This window comes from Plasmodium brasilianum, chromosome 13 (assembly GCF_023973825.1).
Source record: "Plasmodium brasilianum strain Bolivian I chromosome 13, whole genome shotgun sequence".
NCBI lineage: Eukaryota > Apicomplexa > Aconoidasida > Haemosporida > Plasmodiidae > Plasmodium > Plasmodium brasilianum.
The window spans coordinates 707,617-734,073 of NC_090126.1; the positions used below are offsets into that span (position 1 = coordinate 707,617).

The following is a 26,457-nucleotide window of genomic DNA, read 5'->3' on the forward strand; positions in this document are numbered from 1 at the left end:
CACAATTTTTTTATTTGTTAATGCTGCTTGAATTTAATTTAATAAATAGAAGAGAAAATTAATTTTTTTTTTTTAAATTATAAGATTTATTTCGGAATAACAAGTTACACTATTTTTTATCCTCACAATTGATAAATATTCCTTTATTATAATTATTATCAAAATATGAAGCAACTGTTTGTTAACGAAATTTGAAGTAAATTTCATTCCCAAAAAAAAGCTTTGGCCATAAATCACTTTGTCTATGTGGGGATACTTAAAATGGAGAATAAAAAGGTGGATAAACATTTTATTGTTAACAAGCTTTTTTCTTTTGTTATAATTTTAATATGCGCTAAGAATGTTATACATACGTATAAGAATGAATGTGTGTATTTATATATTTGTAAGCTCATGTGTGTATATTTATGCATATTTGTACTTAAATAAAATTATCTGCAAAAATATCTTTATGTACTTATGCCCTGTTCTTTATTTATTATTTGTATATAAATAGATAAAAATGAAGGAACACCAATGGAGGTTGTTTGAATATAATATGAGTAAATGGATTATTGAAAATAAATATATTTTAGATAAGGAAGAAAAGAAAAAATTCTATAAATGTGCAAACTACAGTATAGGTAGTGGTGTGATAAATGCATCGTTAATATATTTTTTTTGCAAAAAAAACAATAGATATTTTACACCTGTATCAAGGCTTTTTTTAACCTTTTCATTGGGTATTTACACATCCTTGGTTGTTAATAAAATATATAGGCGAAAAGCATACACCGAAGTAAGACATAGTATATTATATTGCACTTGTTTATGCACTCATATATATATAAGAGCTTTAGAACTTTTTATTGAATATATTGGAAACATGACATCTATAAGTACATATGAACATATACGTATATATATATATATATATATATATAAATATACATATAAATATATATACATATAAATATATATACATATACATGTTAGCACATAAAAACTCCATGTAATATACACATATAGCTGCTTATATATAAATAACTTAAAACAAAAAATCTTTTTTATTTTTGAAAGATATTGACCGAAAAAACAACAATGACTGATAAGGCAGTAGAAATAATGAAAGATATATTAAATGTAAATAATAACAATAAATTACCATCCAGTGTAACTGAGCAAAAGGAAAAATATAGTAATACAACTGACACAGATTCGAACAATTTTTTGGAAAATGGCTATATACAAATAAATACTGACTTTAAACCCAAAGGCAACGTAATTTTTTTCAAAATAAATAATTGTGAATTTATATATGCACACATATATATACACGTATATATATATGTGTACCTTCTACAATTGATTTTTTTTTTTTTTTTCCAGAATGATGCTCCTTTAACTCAAGATGTGTAAGTCAACAACAAAAAAAAAAAAAAATAATAATAAATAAATAAGCACTGGTATAAATACCATTCTTCGTGTATTTTTCCCTTTCTACTTTTGCAGAAATGAAAGTTTGGTAAAGGAACAAATGAATGAGTTAGACAGGTATGATATATCATAGATATTATTTCGGAAATCCATATTTTTTAGAACCATATTTTTTTTACAAACGGAATTCATATTATAATATATATGAAAACTATTGTTTTTAGATGTAAAGATCTATCCGTGTGCACAGACGAAAATTTAAAAAATATGATAAAAACATTAGAAAAATTTTCTTAAAAACCTGACAAAATTATTCTGCAAAATATACACAGTTATAATATAATTATGAAATTATACACAAATGATTTAATAAATTTTGAATTAATAGCACATGAACTGAATAAGATAAAAAAAAGAATGCAGACTAGAGATATAATTCAGCATAAAAAATACATATTTGTATATGTATACATACTCATATATGTATATATATATATGTGTAAACGTATGTATGCGTTATTTAAAATCATGTACAAAAGCTGAAATGAATGAAATTAAAAATACAGTTCTACAAATTTTTAATCACATTGTATGCAATTGGCACAAACATACTTACGGTGTCTTTTCACTTTCGTAGGCAGAATTCTTACCTTTTAAAAGAATCTAGCGATAGTAATGAATAATATAAAAAATGATTAAAAATAGGCATAGTTGAAAAAAAAATATATATAAGTGTTTGTTAAAAAAAATACTGGTGCTGTACCATAGCAGTGCTCATTTGTACACGTTTATGCCCTTTCTTTTTAGGCATATCTGTAAGCTGGGATGAAATAAGACGGATGAATGGGTAAATAAATACAAGGATAGTAAACAATGATATTTTAAAACATATTTTGGAATTTGTTAAAAAATGCTTTATAATTAAAATTCCTGCTGTCATTATTAAATTTGTACACATACTGAAAATTGTTAAAGTCAGCATAAAAGAATTGAATGTAATTAAAAATTTTTTTGGCTTGATCTTTTGTTATAGTATTATTTATAATATTTAATTTTGTTAAAATAATTTCTTTATTTTTTAATTCGTCAAAAAAATTTAACGTAATATACGGCATTGAATTAGACCTGTATTTATTATAATCTTCAAGTGGTGTTACAAATACTAACTTATAATCAATAAATTGAGAATAGAAGTTTATGTAACCATTTTGTTTTTTAGATGGAATAATAAAATGAGAATTATTTTTGCAATTTTTTTTTATTAATTCATATTTTTGTATATTTATATAATCAGCAATAACATATTTTTCATTTTTATACTTCTCCTTCCATATGTTTATTATTCTATTTTTATCTTCTTTTTCGAATAATTTTAATTTTACCACATTTTTCAGTTCCCTCGAGCATGGTAGTGAAAAATAAAATCTTTTGTTACCACTACACTGCAGCATTATTCAATTTTTTACTTTTACACAGCCATTTATTGTATGTACATATGTGCCTATAAATATATATATATATATTTTTTTTTATGCACACCATATTCACCTTTTAAAACTTCTCATAATTTCCCCTTTTTTTTAAGTTATTTTTCTTCTCCTTATAATTCCTTTTTTACCATTTAATTGAAGATAATTTAACGAAGAGTTATTTATTATGTCGAATATTTAATTATAAATCTATTTTGTTTCATTTTCCTCCAACCTTATACCACACATCTCCATCATTCTTCGCATCGTGTGCTCAGATATATGCATATGTATATTTTTAACTTGTATATTATATAGTACACAATACTTCTATTAATTTAAGGGTAAAAAAAAAGAAAAAAGAATTATATATAAAACTGAAAAATGTGAAAAATAATTACTGAAAAAAAATTTATATTTTTGGAAAAAAAAAAAAGAAAAAACTATTTGCATTCATAGGCATGAAGAACAAAATGTCACAAGCTAATTTTAAAAGGGTAAATGTGTTTTAAAAAAAAAAGTATTAAAAAGCACAAAACAGTATGTTCGAAGGTGTTTCTAACTTAAGTATATTCAACATAATAAAGTTTTTACTTGTAAAAAAAAAAAAAAAAAACGAATGTATGTGTGCATAATAAAAGCGAGAGAGGTCATTTTAAAAGAGAAAAAGTCATTTCGATTAAAATATAACAGTTTTTATGAAGAATGTCAAACCAAAAAAATGCAGATATGCATTTTATATGTGTATGTAAACAAGTATATGCAGTAACACCATTAAACACAAACAACTTTATTTTTAAAAAAATTAAAAAGTAAAAATAATTAATTATAAAATTCAGAATAACTTTAAGAAAAGTAAGAACAGAGCATATGTTAATAACACTAAATACGAAATTGTTCAAATATATATTTATGTACATATATATGTAATTATTCATAATGGTAGGAAGGTGGGGTTATGCATATCTATGTACGTATTTTGTAATTAAATATAAAATAAAAAAAAAAAAAAAAGTAAATGATAATGTAAAACATGCGTTCTTAAAAGAAATCTATTTATAAAAGCAAATAGTTATTTTTATTATAAATAAAGAAAAAAAAAAAAAAAAAATAATTAAAAAGTTATACAATGATCTCATAATATTCCGTAAAATGGAATTTTTAAGGATATTAGTAGAAATGTGCAAAACTTACACATGTATATGTGCATATATACATACATATGTACGATGCATATTTTTAAGTGTACAAGTAACATATATATATATATATATATACACATATTAGTACGTGTTCTGATTTAAAATCTGCCTCAAAATATCGCAGGGCTTTTCGAGCACGTTATTTCTCAAACCAAATTGTATCATAGTACCATCATTCAGCACGCCAATGTAATCAACAAAATTTAACAAATCTAGTCTATGCGTAAATATAATAGTAGTTTTCCCCTTCATATGTTTAAGTAATGCTTCATTTATAATTTTTTCTGATAAACTATCTAAAGAAGAAGTGGGTTCATCAAAAATTAATATTTTATTATTTTTAAATAAGTTTTGTGCAAGGTATACTCGTTGTTTTTGCCCACCTGACAGAAATGACCCATTCACACCAACATTAATATTGTCATATTTAGAATAATTAATTAAAAAATCGTGAATATTAAAATCTTTGTACATACTTTTTAATTGATCTTCCGTTATATTGTTTATATTTTTTTGTGTATTTCGCATTTGCTCTGATAGAAAATTATAAATTTCCCTCCTACGATCATTTATTATTTCTTTCGAATTATCATTTTTTTCAACACTAAAATAATTTTTCTTATTAGTATATGTATCCTTATTATTCACTTCTTCAATTAATTTAATTTGTTCCTTTAACATTGACACATGGGCTTTGTACGGATATAGCAAATTAGACCTCACTGAGATATTAAATAGAAAAGGGTTTTGGGTAATAATTCCTAAAATAGATCTTAATGCAGAGGAATTAATATTATTGATGGGGAAATTACCTATTAATATATTTCCCGAGTTAACAGAATTTTTTTTTGAGAGCAAATTTAAAATTGTAGTTTTTCCACTGCCACTTTTTCCAACTATAGCAACTGACTTATTGTGAGGTAAATAAAATGAAACATTTTTTAAAGCATAATTTTTCTTCGCTCCATTTTCTCCCCTACTAGCCAAACCACCATCACTATTGCTACTATCACTATTACAACTACCACTATTGCTAATACCAATGTTGCTACCACTACTATTACTGATTTGATTAGTACTACTACCTACTGTATTAACATTGTTGTTGTTATCGTACGAAAAAGATACATTATCGAACTTAATTGCATAATCGTCACTTCTAAGGAATTTAATTGAATCGTTAAGCCAGTATTCATTGAGCTCATTTTTTGGTAAATTTATAATTTGCAAAACTTTGGAACATGATCCTATACATTTTTGTAAGTCCCCAATTGACTGCATAACTCCTTGTATTCCACTACCACAAAATAAAGAATACATAATTAATGAAAATAAATCACCTGTATTTATAAATTTGTTAGCTATTAAATAATTTCCATAATTAATTAAATGCAATAAAAAGAGAGAAATGATACTAAAAAATAAGAAATGATTTCCAGCTTTTATAAAAGAATATTTTGTTCCTGCTTTGTACACTTCATCTAAATATTTTGTAAATTCTCTTTTTTCAAATGATTCTCCATTCAATAATCGGACATTACTTATATTATGTATTTTTTCAGATGCAAAATCAATACATTCACTTAATTTCTCTTGCTTATATATACTAATTCTTTTCACATATTTTCCATATGATGTGCCAATTAATAAAGCAGTTGAAACAGGTAGTAAAAAAGAATTAAATAATTTGCTAGGAGATATATGTAAAGCACATATACCTCCTATTAAGGCTGCAATAAAATTTCGTATACCAAAAGACAAATGAATCAATATCTTTGAAGACACTTCAATATCATTTGATAATCTAGTTATTAATTCTCCTGTTTTTTGCTTATCAAAAAAAGAAAGATTTTGATTTAATATTTTTTCAAATAAACTTTTTCTTAATCGTCTAGTGATTTTTTCTATTGAGGTTTCAATAAAATAAATTCGACAAAAACTAAATGTAGATATACCCAAAATTAAAAATGCAGTTTTATAAACTTCGCTCATTACATATTTCAATGATTCTTCTTTTCCTCCATACATATTTATTATTTTGCTTATACACATTGGAAAAAGCATTTGACCTAATGATGATATTAGTAAACATGCCATTGATAATGCTAAATAGTTTCTCTCCTTTTTCAATATTCTATATATATCTTTTATCGATATACCTTCCAAGTGACTGCTGAATTTTCTTTCAAACGATTCCTTGAAACTCTTTTTTAAGTTAAAGAACCCGGACTTACTATTATTCCCACCATCGCTACAGTTACTTTCACTCTCACTACTACTACTGCTGAAGCTACCACTACTGCTACTACCATTTTTGCTACTTCCTCGTTCACTGTTACCTCTACCGTTTCCACTGTTCATGCTAAACAACTTTATTTTCCATTTACTAGGTCCTGTAAATAAACTTCTATTACTATTACCCCCATTTTTTATACTTCCAAATATCTGTGGTGAATTAGGCCTCTCATTTTTACATATATTAAAATTATTAATATAACTCATACTTTTATTTATAAAGAATAAATTCCTTTCTTTTGTTATATTTGTGTAATTTGCATTATATTTTGTAACATATATTATGCTTCGGCTTTTATATCTATTTAAATTTCTTATATCTCTTAAAAGGAAAACACGGCGATCAACCGTCAAACAATAATTTACCATGATATGTTTTATTAACATTGTATTTACCTATAGGACGTGGAGAAAAAAACTCGAATTAAAACAATTAGTAAAAATAAAAACTGCAAATTGATGCAACCAATTTTGAACGAACGAAGCGAAGACAATTGTGCAATAGACAAGCGTACGCCATGGTGCACGGAGTAAATGTAGAAACATAAGCAAACAAATATAAATACATACAAATATAAATACATACAAATATAAATACATACATATGTAAAAACAAACATATATAAAAACAAACATATATAAATCCATACATGCACTTATACATATAAATCTATATTTTAATTTTAAATTTAATTACAAGATCGATAATGATCTTTTCGAATGACATGTCGTTTATTAAAGTGTTTTACCTAGTATAACTTGTCAAATGTTTTGTGGTATATTTTTCCTATTCTCTTCTTGTGCGTTATGTTTTGCTTTTTTTTTTTTTTTTACGTCTTTTATTATGTACACGTTCAGCGTTGAGCCATTACTCGAATATTCGCACAAATTCTTAGAAATTTTTTTTGTTTACTCAAAATATTATATATACGTCCATTAAACACATATATATATATATATACATGTATGTGTGTGTGGTTAAATTATTACATCTTCTTATTTACCTGCTCTTTACTAGCTTTGAGCAGTGAGACTTCACTTTTTTTTATTTTCAAAAAGTGCGGTAATAAGATTAATTCCTTAATATGTTTGTGGCAGTTGTTATATTTTCTTTTTTTTATTTTTCCTTTTAACTTATTTTATTCCTTTTTTTTTCCGAATAGACCAAATGGCGTGTTATTTTTATGTGATATATTTTTTTTTAACTTGTTAGACTTAACGTTTTATGCAGAAGTATATTTACCTTCACGCATTTTTCACTAAAGCTGTATGTCGGTGCCTGCAAAAGAGCTTCTACAGGAACAAATGTCTGCACAGATATCTGAACGAGTAAACAACTTAGTAATTTATTTTATTTTTTTGATAACTTATCAATTTGTAAATTCTGCACTCGTTATACTTCAAAGAGAAAAAATTAAAATAAAATACACTTCAACTTGTTTAACATAACTTTATGCAGAGGCATTCGTCAGCTTTCTTCTATATATGAAAAAAGGCGAATATACTATATATGTATGAATTTATGTACAAATGCATGTATGCATGTAATACTTATGTTACTACAAAATAGGATGATGAAAAAGAAAATGCTTTAAATTGTTGATTCATTTTGTTGTGTTCAAAAGTTTGCACGTGAAACAGGTAAAAGTAAGTAGCGTATGTAAATGTGCGCAAACTTATACTAACACATTAAATACATACATATGTGAGTATATATGCAGGTGTTTACCATAAAAAAAAAAATTTTTTTCCTCATACCTGATAAGTTTATGTTATATTAACTAATATAGAGAAGAAGTTATTAAGGTATATTTTTTGTGAATAAAGGTAATTCATATTGTAAAAACGAATACAGCTTTCTTATTTTGTTTAGCTTAACATTAGGTTTATATGCTTAAAAATTTTTTTTTTTTAAAAACTTTGACGTTGATTATTTACAAAGATTTGTTACTTTTATTATTTTTCATTTGGTTGGTGCTTTTTCGTATTATTCTCTTTCCTTATTTTCTTTTTCTTTTTTTATTATTTATCCCTTTTTCCCAAATAAAGCAAAAAAAAACAAATTATAAGAATCAAATGAATGTTTTATTAAAAATAATATATGTGTATTTATAAGTTTGCCAAAAGTCTTCTTTTCGTTCATATGTTATTTATAAAATTTTTAGTAAACTTTAAAATTGGGGAGGTATTTAAAAGGAAGATAAAGAACATAAGGAAGAAAACATACGTTTATGCACATATAAAATAAACATCTAAACCCTATATATTACTTATTATATAATATATATTTTTTTTAATTATAATTATGTACAAATGTGTTGTAAATTTATAAAATGAATGAGGGTTATAAGGATAAATGCTCATCATTTTGTAAAGTGAAATAAGAGAAAATATAAAAGTGGTATAGTGTAACTATATTAAATCCTTTTTTGTAGATTTTTTAAAATTTTGGATTTAGTAGAAAACCAGAAAGGAAAGCAATTAAATGTATTTAAGAGAATATTATATACATTTATATATATAATGTACACTTTTAAGTACACATAGGAATGTATATTCAGAGTATCTTAAGTTTTGTGTAACGAAATTACCAAACAGCTTATTCACAAATTTCTCCTGCTTCATATTGTTCATATAACCTTGATGTTATGATTTATTTGTAAGCCAGTGATGAATAGCTGCATTTTTCAAAACCTTAATAAGCGGTACGGGGAATTCTATAATACCTTATTTTGATATGGTATCATAGTTAAGTAAGCTTCACCATATGCTGAAGTTATGTATGGGTATATGTATACGTATACATATATGTATGTATATATAATTATACGTATACGTTTAAGTTTTTCGATTTTCATCTTTTCCTTTTACCCAGCCTTCAGTTTTCCGTGCTAAAGAAAAATTTGAAAAAAAAGTAGTAATAAGAAAGGTTCTTCCCATTGAAGGTAGCATAAAATATTACACTGAAATAATATAATGACTAATAAAAATGGATTAAGGGCAATTATAGAAATTCTTTTCATTATTTATATAACTACATGTAGTTATGTGAGTGAGTCATATATAATAAAAGATTCGTATTGTTACCATATAGCTAAGATAATTAACTTAAATTGTAACTATAGAAGAAATCTACTTAAGAACAAACAAATATCATACACAAAGGTACACAACTTATCTTCACCTACGATTACACCTCCAAATAACGCTAAAAACTATGATACACTTGAAAATGTAAAACTAAAAAAAAAAGATAAAAAAATATTAAAAAAGTACAAAGATTTTTTAGATATTTTACCAAAAAAAAGCGTCGAATATGGAATTATGGATGCGATAGAAAAAATAAAAACCTTAGCTGTTCATAAATTTGTGGAAAGTATTGATATTTATTTATCTTTTAATCAAAAAAAGTCGAAAATGACAAAAAATGATAATATAAAAACTTTTATAACATTCCCCCACAATTTAAAAAAAAAGAGGGAAAAAAAAATTTACGTAGTAACTAATAGAAACCTTTATAAGACAGCAACTGATGCAGGTAAAACTTATATTTGTTTTTATGTTTAATCTGTTTATGAGAAATGGAGGAAGCATTGGACAAAAAAAAAAGATAAACATATATATATACAAACATACAAATAAGTATATTTACTTATACGTACATATACATACATATACTTATACGTACATATACATACATATACTTATACGTACATATACATATACATACACATACATATGAAAAAATTAATTTATTTTTATATATATTCCTTTTGACAAGTTTATCCTTTATTTTTTCCTATAAGCATTATTCTTGTGTAATGTGGAAAGTATAGTGTTCGTTCTTTCCTAATGCAAGCATTGTTGTGTGAGTTGTTGTATATATATAATTATATAATGCGTATATACATACAGAGATAAAACACGTATTATGCACATTTTTTGAGTACACAAGTAAAAATTAATAAGATAGATGATATATATAACATAAACCATTTTAAAGAATATTATATTTTTCTTTACCGCACATTTCTGTATTTTTATGCCCTTCATTTTTAAATCCCCTAATCATTACTTCTTTCTTTTTTCCTATATGCAAAACCGCGTGCGCAGGAGCTGATGTTGTAGGGGAAGATGACTTGGTGAACAAAATAAAGGAGAAGGAAATAAAATTAAAAAAAAAAAATAATAATTTTTTATTATGCACAAATGATGTAATACATAAACTAACTCGTGTTGGTAAGGAAGTTGGAAGAAAGGGATTGATGCCTAATGAAAAATCAGGTACATTAGTTAGTGAATTTTTATTAGCAAAACATATAAAACTTTTTAAATTTGAGAATACATATATATTTAAGCTAAATAAATTGAATACATTAAATTTAAATGTTGGGGATGTTTATATGTCTAGTGACGAAATAAAAGAAAACATCTGTTATTTGTTTGAATATCTTGATAACCTAGAATTTTTTCATTTTAATTCAAAAAATTTGAAAACCATTTATTTAAGTGCTACCATGGGATTCCCATTCAAGATAAAAAAAAATTTCTTGTAAAATTTACGTACCAGTATAAAAAAAAAAAGAAAAAAGAAAAAGGAAAAAGGAAAGAATGAAAGGTTGTTTTTTTCATTTTTCCTGTACACGTTTGTTGTATGTGTATGTATATAATACCTTGTTACTTAACTCCTATATAGGATGTTCATGTATGTGTTCGGGGAAAAACTTCCTTTTTACGAAACTATGTTTTTTCATTACACTATTTTTTTTTTTTTTTTTTTTTGTACGCAAAGTAAACAATAATATACATAATTTGTGGAATCTGCAAAGTTTTTCTTCTAAAATTGGCTTTAAACATTATCGAAATTTATTCGTTCTTTATGCACATATTTATATATATGTGTACACATACATATTTACTGTTACATCCATATGAATATAAACCATATGGGCGGACACACACATAGACATCCATCAGCATTTAAACTTGAGCACTTAGTTATGCAAATATTCACGAATATGAACGTTCGAACATAATGTTCATAAGTAAGGATCTATATTTTATTTTATTTTTGTTGAGGTAATGGCATATCTATAAAATGTAAAAAAAAAAATAATAAAATAAAAAAAATATCTAATTATTCGATATATAAATAAAGGATTATCATCTTATATAAAATATGTAAGAACTTCTTGTTCTTCTACTTCTACTTTTTTTTTTTTAGTTAACACAATAAATGATATTGCTTTCATCAAGTATTTTTTATAAGTAACTGAAAAAAAAAAAAAAAAAAGAAAAAAAACATATACATACATATGTGTACTTATTTATTTTATATTATGATATATAGAATAACTCACAATAGTATATCAATTTAGTGCATTTTTTTTTTTTTTAATATGATTAAATGTTTTTCTAAATTGTATAATTTTTGAAATGCAAAATGAGCCTACATACAAATACAGGTTATTTTATCTTATTTTATTTTTTTTTAAATGTACCATAACATCAGAAGGAATAACAATAATAAAAAAAATTTCAAATTTGCAATGCGCTCACGTGAAGCTGTAATAACACTCATTTTAAAACATCACCTATTCTTATTTTCTTAAGTAAGCCCATGTTTTATTTATTTAATTTGTAGATAATAAGTTTATATATTGTATATGCATATTATGTGAAAAAATGTTCATAAAAAGTATGTAAGTGTACAAGAGCGCGTATAAAGTTGAGATACGTACATATAACACCTCTACCAATATGACCACATCATAAGTAGCAGTTGAAAAGGCTTCAGAAGTAAGAAGTACTTGTAATTTTATTTTTTTATTTTTTCTGATGATTTGATTTTTTTTGTTTTTCGGTTTTTTTATTATTTATAAATATAATTTCTTCTTCTCTAATTTTTATGGGGTTGTATTCTATACTACTATGAAAAATGCATACAAGAAACAAATCGATGTTACATTACATATAAAGCAAATCACAAATATTGTAGAAAATCTTCTGAAAAATAATGCGGAGGATTCATTTTATATAAAGCAGGTAATTTATTATTTTTATTTTATTTATTATCTTACGCATTATTCTATTGATGATGATTCAACACAAATTTTGCACAGGAATAGAACAAGGCTATTTTTAAAATTAAATGAACGATTAAAAATTATAAGCACAGCAGTTCTATACATAATTAAGAATGACATATTTTCATACAATGATATTATTTTAAACAAGGAATTTGTAATATTAGAAAATTATGAAAATGAAAATTATGTTCTTCGAAATTACTTAGCTAGTGTGGAGAGAGGAAAGAAAACACATTATATAGATTTCTTAAAAGTAAAAGTAAAAAATGAACAGTTATTACCCTTTATGACTATAATAAGTTGCAGTACTTATAATAAATTAGAAAACCTATACATCTTTATGGTTATAACTGCATACATAATTTACACTTATTTGGAAAAATACAATGTAAGAAAAGGGGATCTATTAATAGATGACATGTACATGTACATCAGTGATAAATATAGAATGAATGGCTACCTTATATGTGTTAACAAAGTAATAAATGTTGTTATAAGTTTTTATGTTAACTTGTTAAATTTGGGAAAACATGAACTGATAAGTGTACTTACTGGAGGGGGGTGCAACGTAGCCGAAAAAAGAAGCGCTAACATGGGTAACAGTGGAAGCATTGACCATTGTGAAAATAAAAGCCTTAACAGCAATAGTACTAATAGTGATAATAACAGCGGATTAAGACGCATCAGTAGAAAAATTGATGATAAAGACAGTAACAATGACTACTATAATGCATGTGAGGGTGAAGCAAAATACCGTAAAGCAGCTATTGATTGTGTCTATATAGAAGAATTCACAGACAAGATTTGGATATATAGAAAGTTGAAGTATCTGTTTAAAACCATATGCAATGGTTTATTATTAATTTTAGAAAATTTAGTATGTGTTAATTACTTAACGTTTATTACGTTAGATGTTTTTGTATTAGTTTCTAAATATAATCCCTCCTTTATAGTAAAAAATAGGAAGATAGTAATAAACTTATTTTGTAAATATGCTTTAAATTCACAATTATTTTTCTTTTTTAAAAATAAGTTTTATGGCATTTTTTTTCAAAATGATAAATTATTAACGTTAGAGATTTTTTCATCTACGGTCAATTGTATTTTAGAAAAACTAGACAATAAATATGATAATATTCGTGATTTATTTCTTTTGCTGTTTTTCTATATTATTTACATTAAGCTTTATTTAGTAGAAAAATTGAAGAAAAATATAAATTGTGATCGTTTTGATCATTTTTTTCTTTTGGCATTAAATTCTTTGAACAACTACCTATGTCATTTAATAATAATTTGGAATTTTAAGAAGCCTATTTTTAACTCCCTTAATGAATTAGTTAGTGAATATATAGGTGTATACATTTTGGCAGTAAATAATTTCCTGATCCAAGATCAAGTAATATTCTCAGAAAAAAAAAAAGAAGAAAAGGAAGTGGCAAAAGAAATAGAAAAAGGGCAACTTTTTTTAACTTATTTTCCCAATGAAAATGTAAAAGAACAACGCGTCAGCTACACCCATAGAAGTAAAAGAGATTATGAAGGGTATATTCATATAATGAAAACGCTAGAGATTACAATGAAAGAGACTGCCAATGTACCAACAGTTGATCACTCTTATATAGAGGGGGGAAATGAAGGAACATTAAATTATGAAAACAGATTAAAAAAAAAAGATGAGGGACCAAGACCAATTAGCAATGATAGGAATTCTTATAACTTGATTAATAACAATACTGGGGATGATTCTTTAGAAAAATATTGTAATAATGGGTCCATATCAAAAATTTGTAAAACGTTGATACGAGATTTTTACAAAATCATAGCTGTATGTACGTATAAAACGAAAGACAAAAAAAAATTCTTTGAAATTGTCATAAGTTATTTTAAAAAAATAAATCCCATACAAATAAATTTTGTGAAATATTATTTTATTAATATCATACTACCTTTTAAAAAATTTCTTAATGATATTTACATAAAAAAAAGACTATTTTATATATGTAGTTTTATTATGCGAAGAAAAAATTTTGAAGAGGTAAAAAAGTACCTCTTCAGTGAAATTGCTTTTTTATGTTATTATATTTTGAATATGTTAAGTATATTGAAGTATTCTCCATTTCTCTTTAATTATTTAGAATCTAATCTAAATATCATTGATATTAACTATTTGAACAAATCTTTACTTGATCAAGAGTTTAAAATACACTTTTACAAATTTTATAAAAATAACATAGACTATTTTTTCTTACTTTTGAATTGTTGCAAAAAGGAATATTTTGTTATGCCAATAATAATCTATAACATTTATATTTTTTATGAAATAACAAAGAATATTTCCTTCTACTTTGCGTGTAGCAAATCATGTATAAATAAATTATTCTACTACTACAGTTGTACTAATTTAATTAAACTTTTTTTATTATTTTTCAAATTTTTGAAAAAAATTTATTACTACAATGAGGAAGGCAATTTTATGAAAATTAACCAAGTAGACAACTCCATCAGGAATCATTATTACGGGCAAATAATAACTTATTTCATAAAGCATATTTTTAAAAAAAAAAAAAATTTGCTCATTTTTTTATTAACTTTTTTGTTGATTTGTACCTATATAACAAGCTAAATAAAAGTGTCTCTTTTGTCTTCCTCTTTTATCAAAATTTTGATATACGCATGTACCTGTCCCTTTTGAGGGTTTTGTTTAAATTTTCGTTTTTCCTTCATAGAAGGGGAAAATGGATATACGCAGTAGAAGGAATATCAGAAAAAGGAGAAGAAGGAGTGGCATGCAAAGAAGAACTATACCAAGGTAGTGCAAACGAGGAATTAGAGAACAGAAGAATGTATCTCTTAACCAACGTAATTAACGATATTTTTTTGGAATTAAAATTTGATATACTACAGGAAAATTTTTATGAAATTATTAAAGACAGGAAGGAAAAAATATGCATAAAAAATCATTATAAGTATAACAAAATTCATCTATTTATTTTAACTTTACTAAAATCGGATTTATTGTACAGCCGTTATAAAAATGAACACAAGTTTGATCTAAACATAAATGATTTCTTTGTTTATTTTATTCTGGAAAAGAATTCCTTTGTTTTCAATTGTTTACTTGCAAAGTCATCTATTCATTCCTATAAGGTAATGAAATTTTATAAACGATTTCTTTCTTATTTTAAGGTAAATATAGAAAAAATTGCAAAAGAAAAAAAAAAAGAAAAGGACGATATGGGTACGTTTTATGAGGAGAAAATAGATAAGAATAGGAGTTGTCATCTTACCATATTGAATTTATTTTTTAAAAAATTCAAGAATATAAATGTGCGTAATGGTTATATAGGGCCAAATTACTCAGTATTTAGTGGTGTGTGTAGCTGGGGAAATAGGGGTATATACCAAGAGGACGATCCACCGTATTATTGTGAAAGACTATCTCAGTGCGTCTTAGATAAAGTAAACCGTGGAAGACATAGGACCAAAGGGGGTGAAGAAGTAAGGGAAGTGGAGAACAAAGAAGAAGAAGTAGAACAACAGCAGGAACAACCGCAGGAACAGCAGCAGGAACAACCTCAGGAACAACCGCAGGAACAACCGCAGGAACAGCAGCACGAACAACCTCAGGAACAACCTCAGGAACAACAGCAAGAACGCCAGTTAAAGCAGATCCCCATGAAAAAGATGAGAAAAAGCAACAAAAGAGATGAAGTAAGTTTTAACGCATACAACATAATTTTCCTATTTTTGGGATATAACTTAATACTGAATTGCTTGAAATATAAAGAGATGAATAAAAAAGAATCATTTCTTATGCTTGCTAATATGTTTGATATGTTTTTGAATAAACTAAAAAAAGGAAATAATTTAAGAGAACATAAATGCTTATTAAAAAATGCAGAATACTTTCTTAACCTAATTTACATAATAGATGCTTATCAATTAAAAATAACAAATAAGTTAATAACTATTCTTAATGAGGAAGATAATAATTATTCGGTAAATTTTCCAATAAGTTCAGTATTACTAAATAATAAATTAGAAACACACAAAAAAAATTATGTAGATAAATTTTTTTCAAACAGTGTGTACAATTTTTACTTAAATAACATTCATATATACAAATGTTGGAAAAATTTAACAATTTATAAAAATATAATTTTTAATGACAATTTTTTTTATTTTAATACTTGCACAGTTCTTTGTATATTTGATCATGTCTTATATGAATTAATAGAAAATATTAAAAAACAAATAATCGAAAGAAGAATGGAAATTAGTTGTAGAATTAATCCAGAACACGCAGAGCAACAGAAGGATGCTTTATATAAAATAATCGATAATTACATACACATAATTTACATAAACAATGTTTTAACTTTCATATCTGTTTACTCAAAAGAATGTTGTTATATATATTCTCTATTTGATTTTTACATAAAAATTAATTCTTTTTTCAATGAAATATTTCAAATAAGTTACGAGTCGTGTAGCATTGAAAATGTATCATGTATGAAAGTGAAAAATTTTGAAAAAAAGTTAACAGATGATATGATCTTTGATTTACCCACAAACAGTAAAGGATATGAAAATATTCAAATGAATAGTGATACAAATGATATTATAGAAAATATTTACACCTTTTTAATTTCGGTTCTTCCATTTTTCCAAATAGATACAAACGAAATTATAAATTTATATATTGAATTTACTCATGGTAATTATATGCATATAGTAAAGTACTTTGAACATAACAAAAGGGTTTTACTTATAACTGGTAGATGTTTATATTTTATATATGGAGATGAAGCAATGAATATTAATTACAATGAAGAAGTGCTATCAAAATTTTCATCTAATATAATACTATGTAATAAGTACTTTTTTACAAGTATAATTTACATTTATATGCAGAGTTGTATATTCGTGCATAATCCAGTGCACATATATTATTTATTAAAAAACATTACTAGTATAAACAAAAATATATTAAGTCCAGATGTGAAAAAGTACTTACTAAGTATATACTTCTTGAAGAGGAAGGAATTTTATTTTTGCAGAATGTTCGCTCAATGTGTGTTCTGCGATCTGGATAAAAGGGATGGATTGAGAAGCGAACAGAATGAAGAGCAGTCGAAAGAACGGAGGAACGAGCAACCGAACGAATCACCTAAGAAGGATGCAAATTTTACATATGACCTCAAGTCATACGATGATTTAATAAATTTATATTTTATGAACATATCCTTTTGCACTGAAAAACAGAAATTAAGTACTTTACTGGTAAATCTAAAAAAAAGTATATACTCCTATGAACATCACCTAAATAGGCGAAATGAATTCTTAAACTTAGTTGCAGGTTACTGTGAGCATAATTTATCCTTAGTTCCAAGTTATTTACGCTGTTCATACGCAGAAGTTGGTAAGGCAAGAAAAGTGCAACCCACTAATGATAAAACCGGAAACTGCACTGATAATAATCATTACAGCACGCACACCCACACCCACACCCATAACAACAACAACATCAATAGCAATAGCAATAGCAACGGCTACACTAACTTTACTTATGAGAAAAAGCCTAAAAATAATGCGCTTTATATAAATATATTAAATAAAGACCCTTTATTTATCATTAAGTATGTAAATAAGAATAAATTAATTTTCGAACAGGATAACGAATTGAGGGAAGCGAAATTTTTTTTTTACAAATTTGCTAAATATTTAAAAGAAAACTCTTTTTATTGCTATGAGTTTTACATTAGGAGTAAACTATTTTCTGCTTATATGAATCATAATAATGAAATAAGGGAAATGGTTACAAGAAGTAAACTCAACTACTCAAAATATAAGGTAAATCCTTCCTACGATATTTATTATTCAAACGACAAAATTACGAATTATAATAAATGTAAAGTATATCCCATTACAAACAGCGGTAGCTTTGTTAGACGCTTCCTTAGTAGTGATAAGAAAAAAGACATGTTAGCATTTTTCATAATAAGTAAGATATTAAAGGGTATACAGAGTAACGATATATTTTTTCCAGTATATTTATTACTAAGAAGCAGTGCTGAATATAAAAAATATATGGAAAAATATATGTTTCTTTTTTCATTAAGTGATAGAACACATAACATGAGCAAATATTTTACTAGAATGAATCTAATGAATTACAAAGACATAAATAGTTTTCTATTTAGGCATATATGTATAAAAGCATCATGCCGTTCGGATGACATACTAAACAAAGTAGTTATTAATTATTCCATAATGAATCAGAATTACTTAAATTTTATATATCATGTATTACATAAAGGAACAGCATGTAGATATTTTAATATGACTCAATCTTATATCAATTTTAGCAATTATTATGTAAATGACATAGAAATGATAAATAATAATACTTCATATATCCATATGTGCACTAATTGTAGCAAAATAGCATATAATAATTTTAGAGATAATTTCTTTACACATTTATACTGTGTATGCATGAATGAACAATTTTTAATAATAAATGAAATTCAAAGGAAAAAAGTCAATAGCTATTATGCACTTTGGATTGATAGTTGTAAGAACAATTTATTTTTGTTAAAGTTATTTTCCGAGTTGTACGATGAAGACAAAAAAAGTAGAGGTGGAGGGGAACTAAGAGATTCGTGTATAGATATTTCATACATAATGAGACTAAAAAAAATTAGGAAGTTAATAATAAAATTTAGCTCCTGCAAGGAGAAATTTTTTGATTGGGACTATGTGAAATCGTATTTATTTAGTAACTTTGGGGGTAATAGAGACGATGAGAAGGGAAATGAGCAGTTAAGTACGGAAAAGGGGAGTGAAAAGGGAGATTGTGAGAAGAACTACTGTGAGAAGTACGACAAGTATGTTGGCCTAATATTAACCCATCTAACATTTTTGCAATATGTAAAAACGTTGTTCATGTACAATACACTTAACGGTATGCTTAATTCCTTCCGATTTACATTTAATTATAATATTAACAAACAGTGTAATGAGAGCGGAGACTTATACATAAGAAACGATTTTAAAGTAAAAAATAAGTTATTATTTCTTTTTAAGAATTTATTTTTTTTTTATTATGAAAAAGAAATTTTGAAAAAAATGCTATTATTAACACATTTTCAATCAGGAGAAAAGGTTAATTTAATTAAGCAAGACGAAAAAAATATGAAGTCAAAATATAAGACTAGTACTTGTTCGGGTTTGTTTGAAAAGTACACTATAGGATATACCGAAACGACTCATGACGGTAATTTTTATTGTGATAGTAATGTGATATATGATGATAGACAGAACGAAGGGATTATACACGTAGCGCGATGTATTAGCAGTACTAGTGAAAATGAAAATTTTAACGAAGTAAATTCTCTTAAGGGAAACGTCTCAACAAAGTTCGACTTACACATTTATGACTTCACTGCGAAGATTCCTGTACATATGTATGCTCTTATTTATCGAAATATACTAAATTATTTTTTTGAAAAAAAAGAACATACCAATTTAAAAGTTATCCTTTTTTCCCTGTTTCTCCATTTGTACAAAAAAATACCTGAAATAATTTCAGTACATTTAACTGCATTTTATAAAATGCATATATATAATAAACATACAAGAAGAACGAATAGATTATTCTTCTCCATGTTGTGCACGGAAGGCGTTAGTGGTATGGGTAGTGGTTTAGGTAGTAGTATGGGTAGTGGTTTAGGTAGTAGTATGAGTAGTGGTGTGGGTAGTGGTATGACTGGAGGTATGGTTAATATCATGAATAATAGCATGGATAATAACACTGGTGGAGATATTGGTAGCAGTAGTGACGATATATTTGAAAAAAAGGGGGAGCATAAAAACGTAATAAATGTATGGGAAAAAAGACCTAATATAATAAATTCCCATTTTGAGGGAAAGTATTCGGGGGTTGAAATAGAATTTAACAAAGGTAAAGAAATAATAAATGAGATAGGTGATATTTTTCCATATTCATCTTTTACAAAAGGAAGAAATGTTTACATGGAAAATAACGAGTTTGTTAACTCATCACATAATGGCGATTTTCATGATATATATAAAAAAAAGAATAGGACCATCTCTCAATTTTTTATGCGCACAAAAAATTCAAATTTTTTATTTTGTCTAGACTTTAACAATAGTGTAACAAATTTGTTAAATTCTATTGAGTTAATTTTTTCAAGAATATTTCATACAATATTGTCTTACGTAAAATACACAGTGAAGGTTTATAAAAAAAAAAAGAAATTTTTTAGCTGTATAAGAAAAGGAAAAGAGAAAAAAATAAGTAAAGAAGAGAATGCAGTTGAACAGATAAACGGATTCATTAAAATTAATGTAAATGAACCATGCAAGTTAGATGAGTTATGGAAGAATAAATTTTTATTTTTTTTAATTTTCCTAAATGAGCTAGTTCTCTATTTGAATAATGAGTGTGAACAGAGTAATCCATTTATGACATATTTTTTTTTTCGTATGCATTTAATGTCAACCCCTCACACATACATTACTAGGGGAGTTGAATTATATACCAAGAATTTGATAGAAGAAGAATTAAAAAAAATATATATAATATTTGCACATTTCTACTGTTATTTGTATATAAAAAAGAAAATAAAATTAACGAAGGATGTAGAGGAATGTGTAAAAAAGCATATGTCCATGACAAACAATTTGAGAGGGAATATCCTTGATAATTTTCATGCATTTCATTTTGAAATGTTAATAGAATTTTTATCCAATTTTACCATTTTTCTAAACAGAATTATTCAAAACAGAAACAAAAATGAGAATATTGGTAATAGCTTCTTTAGTGATTTTATAAAATATAAATCCTATTCATCAGTAAACGAATTACAACATGTTAATATATATATAGAAGATAAACAATCACACAATTTAATATCATATAATAAAATAGCGAATTTTTCTAAAAGCGCGTACACAATTACCATTGATAATAATTCTACAAAAATTGTTACCATTATTTTTATGAACGGTCAGGTAATTTCTTATCGTGTTAAATGTGGACAAGATTTAAGAATAGATAAGTACATTTATGACATTTTTGATTTCACATTTTGTATACTCGGCAAGGGGAAGGTAACTGGAACTACTCCTTATGATAAAATTCCATATAATAATGTTTTTAAAAAGGTAGAAAATATTGTAAAAGTTAAAGTAAATGGAGGAAGAGGAGAAGCAGAAGCAGAAGCAGAAACAGAAGCAGCAGCAGTAAATTATAAAAAACGCGTGGATAACGAGCATTTTGAAGAAGGGAAAACACCATTTTTTTTCTTTTTCCATCATAGAAGAGGTGCGCCTATACATTTACCTGATATAATATATTTATCGAACATGGTAGGTATAGTTAAAAAGAATAAAAGTGTAACCACCATTTTGTCTTTAATAAATGAGGAGGATAAAAAAAAATTTGACAAAAATTTCAATGAGAAATTCTTAAAAAGGGTTAAGAAGTATGATAAGGAGAGGGTTCCTCTCAAAATATACAGTAAACATATTAGCAGTAATTTGTTGTATGATAATATTAACAAACAAAGACAAAATTATAAGGAAGGGGAATTTCGAGATAGTGTAAAAAAGCAAATGACCCCACTGATGACAGAAAAACAACATAAGCATAGAATTAAGAAAGTAATGAAGGAGAGGATGTTAAGAGAAGTTTATTACGAATTAAAAGAAGAATATGAAAAATATATACATAGTGTTAAACTATACATACATATGCTAAGTAATAACAATAAAGAATATTTTGAAAATAGAAAAATGTACACATCATCTTTAATAGTTAATAGTTGTATAAATTTTATAACAAAAGTTGGTCATAGACATTTAAGTAATATTTTATATGATTACATTAATCACGATATTATAAATATTGACCTGAATGTATCATTTCAAAGGGGTATTTATTTACGTAAACCTGAAGTGGTACCCATAAGAGTAACAGACATTTTTTGGAATGCTACAATTTTTAATTTTTCTAGCTCTTTTTTTATTTATAATTTAAATGAAATATCATCTATTTTGTGTGAATATAAAGACTACTACTTAAGGAATTTTCATCAATTCTTTTTTTATCCTTTTTATTATAACGAAAGGAAAAAAAATTTTGACTTATTGCATAGTGCTGACTTCCTTTTTTGCGAATACTCTATAAATAAGAATTATCATCCAGAAAGGAATTACGAAGCACATCTTTCAGATGATTTCTTGTCGTTAATTTATTCCATGTCCAACTTATTTAATAGTATATATATGAATCACACCTTCATAATTAAGAATATAAATGAGTGTAAAAAGGGCATAGGAATGTGTCCACATTTCTACTCGACCTATTGCAACAATGGAAAACTAAAGATGAAAATAGCTAAACTGTTAGGAAGCCAATTGTATCTCCTCCATTTTGGTAAAATCATAAACAATTCGGATCATTATGTTAAGAAGGAATTTTCAAAAATTAGTCGCTCTTTGTGCAAGCACGAATTTTTAACAAAACAAAAAAAAAAAGAGGACGAGAAAGGTTTGAAATATAGAACGTTATATATTCAACAGGAAGAAGCATCAGATAAAAAGCAATGTAGTATTGAATTACAAGAATATTCTTTTATTCTCCCAAGCTCAAACTTTAATGATAGCATTTTTAATGATACAGAAAAAGATGTTATAGAAATTAGCTTTAAAAAGGATGCAAAAAGTTTGCTAAAAGAAACACCGTTATATAGTTTAAATAAGTTAAGCAAAATATTTAAATTAAAACAAGTAATTAATAATGTTTATTTGTTAAAATGCGAAAAATACACGAAAATTTTATTTAGAATTTATTACAAATTTAATTCAGTACAGCAAATACATACAAAAAATTTCCCTTTTGCAAAAATGTATATTGAAGAATGTGTTAGAATTAATTATAGCAATTATAACAATGATGATAAAAAGGAATATATAAAAAATATTACACAAATATTATGCCATAATTTCTTTGTAATAGAAAGTATGGTAACCCAAAATAGGAAGAAAAGTTATGAGTATTATATTTACTTCATGTCTTTTCTGTTTTATTCCCTTTCTTTTATTAATTTAAAAAAAATTATAAAAAAATATATATCACATAAGACAAAGAATTTTAGGAAATATTATTTAAAAGAACATTTTTTTTTCCCCATAGTAAAAGGGGGATATTTGAGAAAAGTATTAACATACATAAGTTCATATCTTTATCATATAAAATATAACAATATCATATATTATGTTTCAAACCTAGCGGATCAGTATAGTAAAAAATACTCGAATAATATGTTATTACCTAATGAAGAAATACTGAACGAACAGAAGCAGGTTGAATACTGTTTAGAAGATGCTACACATGTTATAAACAGTAAGCCTTTTGAAAAAATAAAAAATTACTTAAATATTATTAATGAACTAATAAAAAGTATAGATCATATGTTCCATATAATTATAAGAAGATATACACGCATATTGAATGTAATTATAACGTATTCTACCATGTTTATATTCCTGTATTTAAAAAATAGTCATATGAAAATTGAAGAAAGGGAAAAAATATTTTATTCTCATTATAACAATTTTAATATAAAATATGATTTTTTACATGAACGTTTTAATAATTTTCCCTTAAGAGAACGCATTCACACGTATTACATTTCTTTTAAAATTTTGTACATATTAAAATACATACAATATTTCCTTTGCAATAATTATTACAAGTATTATTCAGCCGTAGTGCAACTAATAGAACAGTTCGGCAAAGGAAGAAGAGACGAACCTTTTTACAAAAAGAATTGCACTAAATGTAGCTGTGAGACAGCTATAAAATTCGTGAGAAAGGAAAAGAACTACAAAACAATATACAAACGGGGTAGAGAAAAAAATACGGGAAAAAAAGGGGGGGAAATATTGTTAGAAAAATGGAATAGAAACAGCAAGAAAAATAGGCATAAAAAATGGAATAAAAAATGGAATAAAAAATGCTCTAGGCACCTTCACAAGATAACTGCTAAAAGTAATATTAAGCAAATTTACGCAATTTCACATTCATTCCATAATGCAAAAAATATTACGAATTATATCAACTTTTTAATGTACATTTTAAGCAAAAACAGTATAAGGAAAAATATTATGAAGCAAATAAGTCGTTTATATAAACACATAAAATCTTTGTTCAGTATAAGCATATCAAGTAATGAAAAAAAAAAAAAAATCAATATTGTACAATCGTACCTTAAAATAACAAAATTATATAAATTTTATGATATGAATATATATAATAAGAAAAACATAACTCATAATATATATAAAAAACAAAAAAAAGACTTATTTTTTTACAAACCATATTATTCATCCAAAAGGTTTTTATACCACGAAAAAGAATTCAGTTACTCAGAAGACAATTCATGTGATAGTGTAAATTATAATGAACCAGAAAATGTACGAAACTTTCGAAGAAAATTAATTAGAAGAAGTAATAATCGAAGGTGTAATAATCAACTTTTAAATACTAAGAAAGAGGGAAATGTTCACAGGGAAAACATAGAAAGAAGTAGAATAAATACACATGCAATTTATTTTGCACGAAAAAAAAAAAAGATAGCATAATATCCTTTGAGAAATTTCAAAATATAAGAAAATTACACCTTGATATAGAAGATCAGAAGTTATGTTATAACGATTTAAATATGTTATATTACATGAATAATTTTCAAAATAATACAGGTGTTCATTATTTTAATGAAAAAAACTTTTACAAGGGGGAAGATTATGATGACGTATTGTTATCTTCGAAAAGTTTGATATCTTCGAATTATTATATACAAAAAGATTTAACGAAAGAAAAAAAGAAAAGAAAAAATGATAATTTATACTTTTTAAGTAAAGGAAATATATTTCAGCATGTATATTACGTGTCTAAATCGTCAAAATATTTGTCCAAAATGCATCAGGGATGGACACCCTGGCTGTAACCTTTTTTTCCAGTTTATCTTATTTCGTATTTCCTATTACTTATTTCGTATTTCCTATTACTTATTTCTCGTTTCCTATTACTTAATTATTATTTATTTTTTACGTTTTACATTTTATTTTTTACTTTATACTTTTTCTTTTTTTTTTTCCAGTTCATGTTTTTGTTTAGAAATTATTAAAAAAACAGTCGGATCCTTTTAGTGTTTCTCCGTATATTGTTTTTACCTAATTAATGCATTTATATATATATGTGTATGTACATGTATGTATATGTATGTATGCGTACTGAGTGCATATAGTAGTATATATATATTAACGGCTTAGTTTCATGCACGTATTTATTCGTGAATTTACGTAGTCAAGTAATACACTTATAAAGGCTCCCACTTTTTATATTACACATTTGAACACGTTAGTGATACATGACATGATTGCTTACAATTTTACAAGGATATGTACTCCGAACGTTCTTATTCTGTATTAATATTTATTTATTATATATTAGAGTAAAGCTTCTTTTTTCTTTTTTTTTTTTTCCATAAAATTTATACTTAGAATTTAAAAAAATATATTTGTACAATTTATAATTTATAAGTTAATTTTTTGTTAATTTGTTTGTGTTAATTCATATATTTTAATTCATACCAAAAAAATGCATAAATACTTATTTTAAATTTTGTATATGAAAATATTAAATGCATCATTTTATATATTTTTAATTTTTTATGTACTCTTCGCATGTAACAAAGAGGAAAACGAACGTGAAAAAATTATGTAAATATGTCTACACAAGAACTAAAAAGGTATTAAGGATTTATCAAAATAACAAAAAAAAAAAAAAAAAAAAAAAAAAAAAAAAAAAAAACTATATATATATATATATAAAATAAAATAAAATAAAATAAACGAAAGTAAACGAAAATTAAAAATAAGAAAAACATAAAA

General features: G+C 25.3%; 5 protein-coding genes across 5 annotated transcripts; 3 read left to right on the forward strand and 2 right to left on the reverse strand.

The window, feature by feature from the left end:
* Positions 1–502: 502 nt before the first annotated feature.
* MKS88_004833 (uncharacterized protein) lies at positions 503–2,267 on the forward strand (the record flags this gene model as incomplete). Its single annotated transcript, XM_067218042.1, has 6 exons — positions 503–778; positions 1,060–1,260; positions 1,369–1,394; positions 1,492–1,533; positions 2,054–2,088; positions 2,224–2,267. The coding sequence occupies 6 exons, from the start codon at positions 503–505 to the stop codon at positions 2,265–2,267; spliced, it is 624 nt and encodes a 207-aa protein (XP_067071214.1).
* Positions 2,268–2,297: 30 nt separating this feature from the next.
* MKS88_004834 (ATP synthase mitochondrial F1 complex assembly factor 1) lies at positions 2,298–2,867 on the reverse strand (the record flags this gene model as incomplete). The annotated part of the gene is made up of 1 exon (XM_067218043.1): positions 2,298–2,867. One exon carries the CDS (start codon positions 2,865–2,867, stop codon positions 2,298–2,300), a length of 570 nt encoding a protein of 189 aa, XP_067071215.1.
* A 1,301-nt stretch (positions 2,868–4,168) lies between these two features.
* MKS88_004835 (ABC transporter B family member 7) lies at positions 4,169–6,751 on the reverse strand (the record flags this gene model as incomplete). The annotated part of the gene is made up of 1 exon (XM_067218044.1): positions 4,169–6,751. The coding sequence occupies one exon, from the start codon at positions 6,749–6,751 to the stop codon at positions 4,169–4,171; it is 2,583 nt and encodes an 860-aa protein (XP_067071216.1).
* A 2,607-nt stretch (positions 6,752–9,358) lies between these two features.
* MKS88_004836 (50S ribosomal protein L1) lies at positions 9,359–10,938 on the forward strand (the record flags this gene model as incomplete). Its single annotated transcript, XM_067218045.1, has 2 exons — positions 9,359–9,920; positions 10,496–10,938. The coding sequence occupies 2 exons, from the start codon at positions 9,359–9,361 to the stop codon at positions 10,936–10,938; spliced, it is 1,005 nt and encodes a 334-aa protein (XP_067071217.1).
* A 1,375-nt stretch (positions 10,939–12,313) lies between these two features.
* On the forward strand, positions 12,314–25,713 carry MKS88_004837 (uncharacterized protein; the record flags this gene model as incomplete). Its single annotated transcript, XM_067218046.1, has 4 exons — positions 12,314–14,959; positions 15,091–25,090; positions 25,195–25,507; positions 25,665–25,713. 4 exons carry the CDS (start codon positions 12,314–12,316, stop codon positions 25,711–25,713), a joined length of 13,008 nt encoding a protein of 4,335 aa, XP_067071218.1.
* Between the last annotated feature and the right edge of the window lie 744 nt (positions 25,714–26,457).